General features: G+C 48.1%; 1 protein-coding gene across 3 annotated transcripts in view; it reads left to right on the forward strand.

Moving 5' to 3' along the window:
• The window catches only part of ppp1r42 (protein phosphatase 1, regulatory subunit 42), a 270849-nt gene that overhangs the window by 141907 nt on the left and 115061 nt on the right, over positions 1 to 13881 (forward strand). For all 3 annotated transcript variants that reach the window (XM_072467631.1, XM_072467630.1, XM_072467632.1), the window contains one exon: positions 3211 to 3339. In XM_072467631.1, coding sequence (XP_072323732.1) covers positions 3211 to 3339 — 129 coding nt within the window. The remainder of the gene's footprint in view (positions 1 to 3210; positions 3340 to 13881) is intronic.

Genomic DNA, 13881 nt, shown 5'->3' on the forward strand with positions numbered 1-13881 from the left:
CGAAAACTCCTTACTCCTAGGTCTGCTAAATCTCCATGGGTCTACTCCTCCCATCTGCTCCATAAAGTCTTTAAGCACCTTGGCTGCTGCCGGCCTCCTTCCAGTCCTGGACCTCGATCTGTCCAGCCCTGGTTCCAGCACCGTGTTAAAATCTCCACCCATTACCAACTTCCCCACCTCTAGGTCCGGAATACGTCCTAACATGCGCCTCATAAAGTTGGCATCATCCCAGTTCGGGGCATATACGTTCACTAAGACTCCACCTGCTTTTCTGACCAGCGAGTATGCAATGCACTCTGCTGTGCTGGCATTCAGGATGTCAGTCATCTATCTTACAAAGCAGCAGATAGCAAATTGGGAGATGTTAAAGCAGTTGCTTACTCCAACCTGGATTAATTTTGTTCATGGCCTATGGTTACAGTTACAGCCACTGCAGTGACATCCTCATCCTGCTCTGAGGATGAAAGTCTGTCTGCAACCAGTTGCAGTTTTCACTGAGCACATCCCTCGTAAACATGACGTTTTAAGCACTGTTTCTCGTTGAGATTGAGGTAAGAGAATAAGTCCCAGAAGATATTGGATGGCTAAGCCTTCCTGCTGAGTCATTCTCTTCTTCTCCTCCAGCCTCTATGAGCACCTTGTTCTCCTGTGTTGCCTCTGCTTCATCTCCCTGACATACTGCAGGCCAAGGAGGGTGGCAACTGCCTTAATTGGAAGCAAGTGGGTTGAGCAGAACCATTGAAATCTGAACCAAAGTTTGAACTTCAAGTAGCAGTCGAAAACTCCGAGCATTTATACTCACATAGCAAAAGCCAGTAGAAATCTATCAGCAATTTATCTGAAAGTAGTTGATTATGCCTTAAATAGTGCTGTTATCTTCTGGGACTTATTCTCTTACCTCAATCTCAACGAGAAACAGTGCTTAAAACGTCATGTTTCCTTCCTGTTGAGCGCACATTCAGCTGTGCATGTTTGAGAGGGCATTAGCTGGAGTGTTAAGTTGGAAATGCCAGAACTATTGAATCGGCATTACACACTGAATGATGCCATAAGCTACCTACTCTGCATATTTCTGGCACGTACTCCTAATGCCTGTAATAACCCTGAATAAAATGACATTTGACCTGGGCTGCACGAGAACGTGTGCACGTGACATGAATGCTATTTTGCACCCAAACTGCAAGCACAGTACCAAAAATACAAAGCCATGGACCAAAGCTTTGAGGCTTGTGTGGCTCGATAAGAATCTTTCAATCTCATTGATTGAAGAAACACATTATTGCTTGCCCAGCACATACTGGTCTCATGTCTCTTGTCAAGGGCACCATGCTGAAGTAAGTCCCTAATTACCTTACGTTGTTACATAACAACCCAGTAAACCCTGTAAATATAATGAAAAGCAACTACCATTTGTTCACTGCTGACTGTAAAATCTGGGCCCACTATTCACATATATGATCATGGCCTCGGCTGGAAAAAATGTCTCCCTACAGGGAGTGTGAAAAGTCTGATAATAAATCGATTGGGTTTCACTGTTTATGACATCTGAACCCCTTAATGAGTTACTATCTTGTAATATAATTAAGTTATGCATTAAGTTAATTATAAGAGATGCCTCAGGATGACATTCTGGATATAAAGTTGAAATGAGTTAGACTGAAAATGGGTTTTCTCCAAGAAATTCTATTCCTGAGTCAGGACACCTACTTATAAAAGATAATAGTTTTACATCAGTGCATTTAATCACTCATTTCAGCCATCAAATGCAACATGCTTACTTTGTATGACCTTTTCCTACACTTAATTAGTTTGTGAAAGATGATTGATGTACTGGAATCACAATGCACAGTGCACTCAGATGAGAACATCAGTAATTGGCAAACATTTATGCTTGCATCAGACATTCTATACAATCAATGTAGTTCAGTGTATTTAATTTCCAGATTTGAATCAGAATTACTTACTGATAAGATGTTTGATCATTTGGAGAGAAGAGCACAGTTTCTTGAGATTACATTACAATCTCTGTAATAAAAATACTTCTCAGAAATTAAGCTCTTTTATAGAATATTACTTGTGAAGGCGAAACATCTTAAGGATCCCTTTTGTGGTCAAAAATAGAAACACTCCATATATGAACTGATTTTTGAGTTTTATCTGTCTGCATATGCAGCGGCCCAATGCTTTCACTGCATTTATTATGATAACACTTCAGAGGTATTTAAATATTTCAGTTGCTGTTGGGTAATTTACCAATCTTGTCATTTAATAGTTATAACATAGTTTTATTTTTAATTACACTTGCTTATACAGTGAATGGTACAACCCTCAAGAGTATTGACAGTCAGGAGATCTAGGTGTACAGGTCCACAGGTCACAGAAAGGGGCAACACAGATGGAGAAAATTGGCAAGTCAGGTTGTAGCTGTATAGAACCATAGTTAGGCCACACTTGGAGTATAGTGTTCAATTCTGGTCGCCACTCTACCAGAAGGATGTGGAGGCTTTAGAGAGGGTGCAGAAGAGATTTACCAGGATGTTGCCTGGTATGGAGGGCATTAGCTATGAGGAGAGGTTGAATCAACTTGGTTTGTTCTCACTGGAACGATGGAGGTTGAGGGGCGACCTGATAGAGGTCTAGAAAATTATGAGGGGCATAGACAGAGTGTATAGTCAGAGGTTTTTTCCCAGGGTAGAGGGGTCAATTACTAGGGGCATAGGTTTAAGGTGCGATGGGCAAGGTTTAGAGGAGATGCACGAGGCAAGTTTTCTTACACAGAGGGTAGTGGGTGCCTGGAACTCGCTGCCGGAGAAGGTGGTGGAAGCAGGGACTATACTGACGTTTAAGGGCATCTTGATAAATACATGAATAGGATGGGAATAGAGGAATACGGACCCCGGGAGTGCAGAAGACGGTTTAGACGGGCAGCATGGTCGGCACAGGCTTGAAGGGCTTGTTCCTGTGCTGTACTTTTCTTTGTTCTTTGTTGTTCTTACCTTGCAGGTTTGTTAATTATTCATGACATGTCGCAAATTGAATTTGTTCTTTGTCACTGATTGTGGACTAATTCCAAATCTGCTCGGATATCATAATAGCGTTCAAAGTTGATTGAAATAAATGAACATCTTTGGATTTTGCTTGCTTTCAGCCAGTGTTATATTTTATACAAAAGCATTATCCTTCTAATCTCCTTCTCCTTCTAATCTGCAGAGGTCCTTGATGGAAAGGAGGTAAATAATACAGCCAGACAGTTTTTATTGAACTGGAAAGCTTTCCGAGAAACCAAGAAGAAAATTGCCAAGGAAAAGGCAGATGATCAGGAGGTCAAACAGAAGTTAGGTATGATGCATAGAAAAAGGAATTGTTTTAACTACCTTATTTTAATTTAAACATCAGAAAATTGATGTTAAAACAGCAGTACCCAAATACAATTACTTTATTCTGAGCAATTGTATTGATTACATTGTATCACATGCAAAACAGTTCAAGAGAAATACATTTCAGACCTCATGAAGGCATGAAGAACTTAGTAGGGCATGCTAGGAGTGGCACCAGACATGCCTCAATATGAGTGTGTGATGAATGTAGGAATTTTTAATATTGTGTTGTGTGTCTGTTACTAAAAGAATTTAGAACAAAGAAAAATACAGCAGAGGAACAGACCCTTTGGCCTTCCAAGCCTGTACCGGTCATGATACCACCTGTGGCCAAAACCCTCAGCACTTCCGAGTGCCATATCCCTCTATGCCTATCCTATCCATGTATTTGTCGAGATGCCTTTTGAACGCCATTAATGTATCTGCTTCCACAACCTCCCCTGGCAGCGCGTTCCAGGCGCTCCCCATTCTCTGTGTTCCTAAGAGTTTTGCCATTTACTGTATATTTCTCCTCTATGTTAGACCTACCAAAATGCATTACCTCACATTTGTCCGGATTTAACTCCATTTGCCATTTCTCTGCCCAGGTCCCCAACCTATCTATGTCCTGCTGTATCCTCTGACAATCCTCAACTCTATCCGCCACTCCACCAACCTTGGTGTCATCCGTGAACTTACTACATTTTCCTCCAAATCGTTTATGTAGACTACATAAAACAGAGGCCCTAGCACCGATCCCCATGGAACACCACTCGTCACAACCTTCCATTCAGAAAAACACCCTTCTACTGCTACCCTATGCCTTCTGTGACCCAGCCAGTTCTGTATCCAACTTGCCACCTCACCTCTGATCCTGTGCGACTTTCCCTTTTGTCAGTCTGCCATGAGGCACCTTGTCAAAGGCTTTACTGAAATTCATGTAAACAACATCCACCGCCCTCCCCTCATCAATCATCTTTGTCACATCTTCAAAGGACTTGATCAAGTTAGTGAGGCACGACCTCCCCTTCACAAACTCTATCACTAATGAGTCCATTTGTTTCCAAGTGGGTATAAATCCTTTCCATGAGAATTCTCTCCAATAAATTACCTACTACCGACATGAGGCTCACCCATCTATAGTTTTCTGGATTATCCCTACCACCTTTCTTAAACAGCGGTATTACATTATCTATTCTCCAGTCTTCTGGGACACCTGTGGCCAATGAGGATACAAAGATGTCAGTCAAGGCCCCAGCAGATTCCTCCCTTGCTTCCCTCAGTATTCTGGAGTAAATCCCATCCTGCCCAGGAGACTTATCTACCTTAATATCTTTTAAAACACCCAATACCGCCTCCTTTTTGATGTCAACATGTCCCAGACTATCCACATATCCTACCCAAGAATCATCTTCCACAAAGTTATTTTTCTTTGGTGAACACTGATGCAAAATCCTCATTTAGTACCGCGCCCATTTCCTCTGGTTCAACACGTAGATTCCCCCCACTGTCCAATCCTTTCCCTGGTCACACTCTTGCTTTTTACATATGAATAAAAAGCTTTGAGATTCACCTTAATCCTACTTGCCAAGGATTTTTCATGACCCCCTCCTAGCCCTCCAAATTTCCCGCTTATGTACATTCCTACTTGCTTTATACCCTGTCGTGTTGGGTGTTCCGATATACAAACGAATCAACACGGTTGTAGATGGTACAACTCTGTTTTATTATTCTGCACAATAACAACTGTTAACTTCTGGCTGTGATTCGTACTTCACCAGTTAACCTGTGGACCCAGCCCTAGCACTAACTGAGAGAGGCACTCAGCATATGGTGTATGTGGCACGCTGTGAGCTCTGTGCTCTGAGCGCTCTCCTGGTGGAATCAGCGGGAACTGTGGTGTTCCCTGTTTTATAGTGCGTGTGCTCTCACTGGTGATTGGCTGTGATGTTGCGCTTGTGTTGATTGGTCCGTCTACCTGTCCATCAGTGTGTGTGTGTGATTGCACCATGATATGTTAATATGGATATCATGACATACCCCTCAAGGGTTTCGACTATCCTCACCCTTCTAGGCCATGCAAAAGCTTCCCTTTTCTCTTTGACGAGGTTCACAATATCCCTCGTTATCCAAGGCTCCCTAAACTTCCCATACTTATTCTTCATTCTCTCAGGAACATGACTTTGCTGAATCCTAATCAACTTGAAAGACTCCCACATGTCTGATGTTTATTTACCCTCCAACAGCCGCACCCAATCCAAATTCTTCAACTCCTGTCTAATTCCAGTTATCGTAATTTGCCTTTCCCCAGTTTAGCACCTTAACCCGAGCCTCATCCCTATCCAAAAGTACCCTAAAACTTACGGAATTCTGGTCACGACTCCCAAAATGTTCCCCGACTGAAATCTCAAACACCTGGCCAATACTGCCCACCCTAGTTGGGACTACCTAAATATTGCATCAAGAAGCCTTCCTGGATACACCTTACAAACTCTGCCCCATCCAAGCCCCTAGCACTAAGTGAATCCCAGTCAATATAGGGGAAGTTAAAATCCCCTTCCACAAAATCCCAGTTACTTTTGCACCTATCCAAAACCTCTCTATCAATCTGCCCCTCTATCTATCACTAGAGGTTGAGGGGCCTGTAATAAACCCCTAACATAGTGATTGCCCCCTTCCTGTTCTTGAGCTCCACTCAAATTGCCTCATTGTATGAGCCCTCCGAGGTGTCCTCCCGTTGTACAGCTATAATATTTTCCTTAACCAGTAATGCTATTCCCCACCTCTTTTACATACAGCTCCATCTTTCCTGAAGTATCTGTATCCTCCAGCTGCCAATCCTGCCCTTCCTTTAACCACGTTTCTGTGATAGCAACAACATCATAGTTCCAAGTACTAATCAGTGCTCTAAGTTCATCTGCCTTACCTGCTGTACTTCTGGCGTTGAAACAAATACACTTCAGACCACTGTGTTTGAGCAGACAGGGTGAAGTTGTTCTCTTATTTTTGTTCTCTATTTCCCCTTCAATTATTACACCTTCTGAGCTAATGCTATGGTTCACACCCCCCACCATACTAGTTTAAATCCTCCCGAGTGACTATAGCAAAGCTAACAGCCAGGATATTGGTGCCCCTCCAGTTTAGATGCAACCCGTCCTTCTTGTACAGGTCCCACCTGCCCCGGAAGAGATCCTAATGGTCCAGATACCTGAAAGCCTCCCTCCTATACCACCAGTTTAGCCACGTATTTAGCTGCACTATCCTCGTATTTCTAGTCTCACTGGCACGTGGCACAAGGAGTAATCATGAGATTACAACCCTAGATAATATTATTATAGAGGTCCTGCATTTTAGCTTACTGCCTAACTCCCTGAACTCCTTCTACAGGATCTCAACACTCTTCCTGCTTATGTCGTAAGTACCTATGTGTACTATGACCTCTGCTGTTCACCCTCTCCTTTCAGAATGCTTTCTGCCCGTTCAGTCATCCTGGACCTTGGCACCAGGGAGGCAACATACCATCCTGGAGTCTCTTTCACGTTCGCAGACGCGCCTATCTGTACCCCTAACTATAGAGCACCCAATAACTATTGCTCTAGATCTCTTCGTCCCACCCTGCTTAACAACAGAGCCAGCCGTGATGCCACTGCTTTGGCTGTTGCTGCTGTTAGCCCCAGATAGGCCATCTCGCCAACAGTATCCAAAACGATATACGTGTTAGAGAGGGGGACGACCACAGGGGATTCCTGCACTGTCTGCCTGCCCTTTTAGCGGTCACCCGTCACCCATCTATCTGCCTACACCTTGGGTGTCACCACATCACTAAAACTCCTGTTTGTGATGCTTTCCACCACCTTCATGCTCCTAAGTGCATCCAACTGCTGCTCCAACCTATCCATGCGGTCTGTGAGGAGCTGCAATTGGGTACACTTCCTGCAGATGTAGTCAGCTGAGACGCTGGAAGCGTCACGGATCTCCCATATCTTACAAGTGCAGCACCTAACCCCACTGACCGACATTTCTATCACCAATTAAATTTTTAAAGAAAATGTAGTAAACTCTGACCATCAGTTATCGCTGCAGATACCTGAGGTTGGTCTTTTTATCACTTACCTTCCCAGGATGCTCTCTGGATCTCTCCTCGCAGATTATTATTTTTTTACATACATTTTTTAGAGTACCCAATTATTTTTTCCAATTAAAGGCCAATCCACCTAACCTGCACATCTTTGGGTTGTGGGGGTGTAACCCACGCAGGCACGGGGAGAACATGCAAACTCCACACGGTCAGTGTCCCAGGGCCGGGATTAGAACCCGGGTTCTTAGTGCTGTAGGCAGCAATGCTAACCACTGTGCCACCGTGCTGCCCTCTTTCCCTGCAGATTAACAGTTACAAAGCAAGAAGAAAGAAAACAAAACAAAAAGGGAAAAAGCACCTCCTCCCATTTTGCACCGAATTACCATACTGCTCCAAATTACCAACTTTCAATCCCCACTCTGGCTGCCACACTCAAGCTGTCTCCAACTACACATGTGCAAAGCGTACTGAGAGTGGGCTTATGCCTCTGTATTCCGCCTTTGTTACTCCTAGAAACACCCTCTTCCCTATCACAAATTTGTCTATCGTGAGTAGGCCTTATGCACATGGGAGAAGAAGGAGAATTCTTTTGCTCTCGGGTGATGAAACCACCACGGATCTATCACCCCCCCCCCCCCCCATAAAGACAGTTCAATTCTCGTGCCATGTCTGACGCATTACCTGTCCTGGGATTGGATCTGTCCACTGTTGAGTCCTGTACACACTTAAAGTCGCCCCCCCATGATTAGTCAGTGGGTGTTCAAGTCTGGGATTTCGGCCATTGTTTTCTTGACGAATTCTGCATTGTCCCAGTCTGGGGCGTATATGTTAACCAAAACTACCAGGACCCCTTCCAGCTTCCCACTGGCCATCATGTAACCCCCCCCCCGGTCCATCACTGTGCTCGTTGCCATAAATGAGACTGTCCTGTTAATTAATATGGCCACCCCCCCTTGTCCTAGTGTCGAAACGTGAGTGAAACATTTGTCCTACCCAGCCCTTTCTTACCCACTGTCGGCCCCTTTCTCTCAGGTGTGTTTCCTGTAGGAAGGCTATGTCCACCCTCAGATGTTTGAGATGGGTAAGGACTCTGGATCTCTTCACCAACCCTCACATTCCATCTAACTATCCGGATTGGTTTAGGTTGGGGGTGGTATGACTGCCTGCCCCCCCCCCCACCCATCAGCCCCTGCTGTGGGGTTAACCATATTCACCTTTTGGGCCCAGTTGTGTCCAATCGGTCCTGCCCTTGCTCTCGGGTCGTTCAACATGGCCGCCAACTGCTTCCTCTTTTTTCTCCATCTCCACGTGTTGTCTGTTGCAACCGGTGCTCTACCCTCCCCCTGTCTTTCCCCCTAGTCTCCTCGTATCCTTCTGCTTCCCCCTCCCAAGCCCCCTGCAACACAGGTGCCCCCCTTCTTTTGCCCTTTGTTTTCCCTGGATTTCTCCGGCCTCCTCCTTCACTGTACTCCCATACACCAGTGTAGTGGCTCCCCTCTTGGTCAGGTTCCCCTATTTAACTCCCATCTGCCTCCTTCACCACCACCCCCCCCCCCCCCACCCGCCTCCCCCCCCCCCCCCCCCCCCCCTGATCTCTGCATCTCTATTTGCATTCATTCCTTCCCCTCTCGGCTCTCGCAACTCGCATTCTAGCCCATTTGCGCTATCACTGCCTGCCAAGACCATTCTTCTGGACTAATTTGTTGGCCTCCTCCGGAGTATCAAAATAATACCCTTTCCCCTGGTATATGACCCATAACTTGGCAGGCTAAAGCATGCCAAATCGAATCTTGCTTTTGCATAGGGCAGATTTGGCGCTGTTAGGTTTGGCCCAGTGCTTGGCCAAGTCTTCCCCAATGTCTTGGTACAAGTGGATGGAATGTTCTTCCCACTTGCACCCTCTCGTGTCTTTCGCCCACCTCAGGATCCACTCTTTGTCCAGATTCTTGTGGGACTTTACAATTATTGCCCATGGAGGTTCCCCGGCTCTGGGCCGCTGCCGAAGTGACCTGTGGGCGTGGTCCACCTCCGGGGGCTTGACTAATCCCTCCTCACCGACCAGTTTCCCAAGCACTGCCAGGGGGTTCCTCCCCACCACACCTTCTGGCAGCCCCACGATTCTTAGGTTTAGGCGTCAAGACCTGTTCTCCGGTCGTCTATTTTTTCTTTCCGGCCTTTCTGGGTCTTGATCAGGCTCGCCATCTCAGTATTGAGTGCCGTGACTGCACTTGGTCTGTGGCAGCCTTCTTCGAGGTCTCTTACAGTCGACTCTTGGGCCTCAAGCCACCACTCCATTTTGGCCATAGCCTTCCTCATGGAGACCGTTGCCACCTCCACTGCCGTTTTGATGGCTGCCAGGAAGTCTTTCTTCAGCTCCTCCCTGTGTATTTGGAGCTCATAGGTGATGAAGCCCATAAGTTTGTCCATTAGCGCTTGGGTCTACGTTGGGAACTCTGTGGAGTCGGTCCTTCCCAGTTCCGTACAACCTCGTGTGGCTGCCGGCTCCAAGGCTGAGGATTCCCTCTCCTCGTCCTTGCTTAAATTTGTCTTGAGGAGTGATGCACGATCAATTGCACAAAGACTAAGGTTGGGTACAACTGTGGTTTTATTGCAGCCAGATGCGTAGCCTCCTGCTGCAGCTGGCGAAATGGCAGCTGAATGAAGGACACGCACATTTATACTCCTCCTACTGGGCGGAGCCAGCCAGCAGGGGCTACCGGCGAACCTGTAGTACAGGTCCTACCTTACATGGCAGCGTTTGAGGGCCTTGGGGCAATGGGGGAGGGGAAGCTCCATGAGGGGGCGCATGCGGTCGGGATCAGGCCCCAGAACTCCATTCTGGACCACAGAGCCGAGGATGGCTAAGCGGGTCGTGCTGAACAGACACTTCTCTTTGTTATAAGTAAGATTGAGGAGAGTGGCGGTGCGGAGAAATTTAGCGAGGTTGGCATCGTAGTCCTGCTGATCATGGCCGCAGATGGTGACATTGTCTAGGTACGGGAAGGTGGCCCACAAACCATACCGGTCGACCATTTGGTCCATATCCCTTTGGAAGATCGAGACCCCATTAGTGACGCTAAAGGGAACCCTAAGAAAATGGTAGAGATGACCGTCCGCCTCGAAGGCAGTGTATGGGCGGTCGGATTTACGGATGGGGAGCTGGTGGTAGGCGGATTTTAGGTCACTCGTTGAGAAGACCCGGTACTGTGCAATCTGATTGACCATATCAGATATGCGTGGGAGGGGGGTACGCGTCGAGCTGCGTATACCGATTGATGGTCTGGCTGTAGTCCATGACCATTCTGTGTTTCTCCCCAGTTTTCACCACTACCACTTGGGCTCTCCAGGAGCTGTTGCTGGCCTCGATGATGCCTTCCTGAAGCAGCTGCTGGACCTCGGACCTGATGAAGGTCCTGTCCTGGGTGCTGTACCGTCTGCTCCTGGTGGCGACGGGTTTGCAATCCAGGGTTAAATTTGCGAATAGGGAAGGTGGGTCGACCTTTTGGGTCGTCAGGCCGCACACAGTGAGGGGTGGAAGGGGCCCGCCAAATTTGAGGGTGAGGCTCTGGAGATTGCACTGAAAATCCAGGCCTAGCAATAGTGCAGCGCAGAGGTTCGGAAGGACGTAGCGGCGCAAGCTGATGAACTCTACGCCCTGGACTGTGAGAGTGACTGTGCAGAACCCTCGGATCGGGACAGAGTGGGACCCGGAGGCCAGGGAGATCCGTTGATTGGCGGGGTGGACCGCGAGGGAGCAGCGCCTTACCATATCCGGGTGTATGAAACTTTCGGTGCTCCCAGAGTCCAGCAGGCAAGAGATCACGTGGCCGTTGATTTTCACCGTTGTCGAAGCGGTGGCCAGGTTGTGTGGACAAGACTGGTCCAGCGTCATCGAGGCGAGTTGCGGGTGATTGTCACTAGTTTCAGACAAAGAGTGTTGGGGGCCCAGGTCGTGGAAGGTTGTTGGCGTCCATGCCCCGTGGGGAAGACAAGATGGCGGTGGCTGGAGATCCTGCGGGGAACAAAACGGCGGCGCCCGCGGGGCGCACGTTGCGGGGGCAGGACAAAATGGCGGCGCCCATGGGCCGCACTTTGGTGGAGCAGGACAAGATGGCGGCGCCCATGGACCGCACGTAGACTGAGGGGGAGAAGATGGCGGCGCCCACTGGCCGTGCGTGGTCCGTGGGGGTGAAGATAGCAGTGCTCATTGTGCATTTGGCAGGGAGGAGGGAACGATAGCGCCGACTGAGCGGGTCTGGCACACTGCGGCGAAGTGGCCCTTTTTGCCACAAGCCTTGCAAATGGCGGCGCGGGCCGGACAGCATTGGCAAGGGTGCTTCTGCTGACCGCAGAAATAGCATCGGGAACCCCCGGTGTGCGCGATTTTGTGTGTGGCGCAGGCATATTGGCCAGGCAGGGCCCCAGCTGAGGCGGTCGTTTGCGCGGTCCAGGAGGGATAGGACGGGTGGGCCGCGCGACTGGAGGGGTAGGCCTGAACATTACGGGAGGCGACCGTCATGGAGAGCGCTAATTTTTTTGTCTCCACTAGGTCGGGCCTTCCAGCAATCGTTGTCGGATGAGGTCCGACCCAATCCCCATTACAAAAGCATCGCGCATGAGGATATTAGAATGTTCGGCGGCCGTAATGGCCTGATAGTCACAGTCCCGGACGAGTGGAATTAGGGCCCGCCAGAAGTCTTTGATGCACTCACCAGGGAGTTGAGAACGAGTGGCGAGTACGTGCCTGGCGAAGAGTGTGTTCGCTTTCTGCGCGTAGTTCTCTTTGAGGAGTGCCATGGCTTCCGCGTAAGTCGGGGCGCCCTGGATCAGCGGGAACACGCTTGAGCTCAACCTGGAATACAGGACCTGTATCTTCTGAGCCTCCTTTGGTGGGGTGGTCGCTGAGTTAATGTAGGCCTCGAAGCAAGCTAGCCAGTGATTAAAGTATTTTCTGGCGTCGGTCGATTGTGGATCCAGCTGCAAGCGATCTGGTTTGATACGGATGTCCATCCTGTAGAAAATCTGACTGCGATAAATTGATGCACGATCAATTGCACAAAGACTAAGGTTGGGTACAACTGTGGCTTTATTGCAGTCAGATGCGTGGCCTTCTGCTGCAGCTGGCTAAATGGCACCTGAATGAAGGACACACATATTTATACTCCTCCTACTGGGCGGAGCCAGCCGGCAGGGGCTACCAGCAAACCTGTAGTACAGGTCCTACCTTACACCCCCTAATACAGGTGTGCAGTGGTTCACCACAAGGAGTTCGTTGCAGGGGTTTGCTCAGAGATGGCAGCCGTTCATCGACTTCTTCGAGAAAAAGTAAGCTGTAAGAAGGGGGGGGGGCCCGAAGGGGAGGCATGGGAGGGATGAGTAAGGATAGGAGAACCAACGGAGGAGTGGTTGGGGAAGGTGGCATGGTTTGTGTAAGCCATGTTGGCTGGGGTGGGTCTGTGCCCGAGGGTTTGTTGGTTATGTTATTGGGTTTTTATTTTTGTTGAAATTTGATGTTTAAAATTGTTAAAATTATAAATGCCTCAACAAAATATTTTCTAAAAAAAAAATGTTTGAAACAAGTAAAATGAACACTTGGAAAGATAACTAACTAACTATAATACAAATGGTAACGATAAGTGAATTCCCCTTGAGCTACTTCTAATGCAACTGTCATGTGGCACCAAAGGCGAGTGTGAGGACGAATAATATGAGTTCGCGGAGCTTTGACTTACACAGGGGTAAGTTACTGTTTGCGCTGGCCATAGAGCCGTTGGCAATGGCTCTCAAGAGGTCGGCGGAGTGACAGGGGATTTTGAGGGGCCAGAGGCAGCATCAGGTGTCGCTCTATGCCGATGACCTGTTACTGTATGTTTCTGATCAACTGGAGAGTATGGGAAGGATTATGGGCCTGCTGGGAAGGTTTGGTGGGTTCTCGGGGTATAAACAGAATGTAGGGAAAAGCGAGGGATACCCAGTGAATGAGCTGGGTTGGTAGGCGAATTTAGGGGGGGTATGCCATTTACGGAAGCGAGGGATAGGTTTAGGTATTTGGGAATTCAGGTAGCGAGGGAATGGACGGGGCTCCATAAGTGGAACTTAACGAAGCTGGTGGAGGAAGCAGGTAGGATCTTAAGAACTGGGATACACTGCAGGTGACGTTGGCAGGAGGGTCCAAGTGGTGAAAATGAATATTCTGCTGAGGTTCTTGTTTATTTTTCAGGCTCTCCCCATCTTTATACAGAAGGCCTTTTTTCGGAAAGTGGACACAATCATGTCAGACTTTGTGTGGGCGGGGAAGGTGCCGAGGTTCGTGAGGACCCTGTTACAGAGGCAGAGGCAGCAGGGGGAGTTGGTGTTGCCGAACCTGCCTTATTACTATTGTGCAACGAATGTGGATAAGGTGCGGCGATGGTGGGGAGTAGAAGGGGTAGAGTGGGTTAGGATGGA

Source organism: Scyliorhinus torazame, chromosome 11 (genome assembly GCF_047496885.1).
Source record: "Scyliorhinus torazame isolate Kashiwa2021f chromosome 11, sScyTor2.1, whole genome shotgun sequence".
In the NCBI taxonomy this organism is placed as follows: Eukaryota; Metazoa; Chordata; class Chondrichthyes; order Carcharhiniformes; family Scyliorhinidae; genus Scyliorhinus; species Scyliorhinus torazame.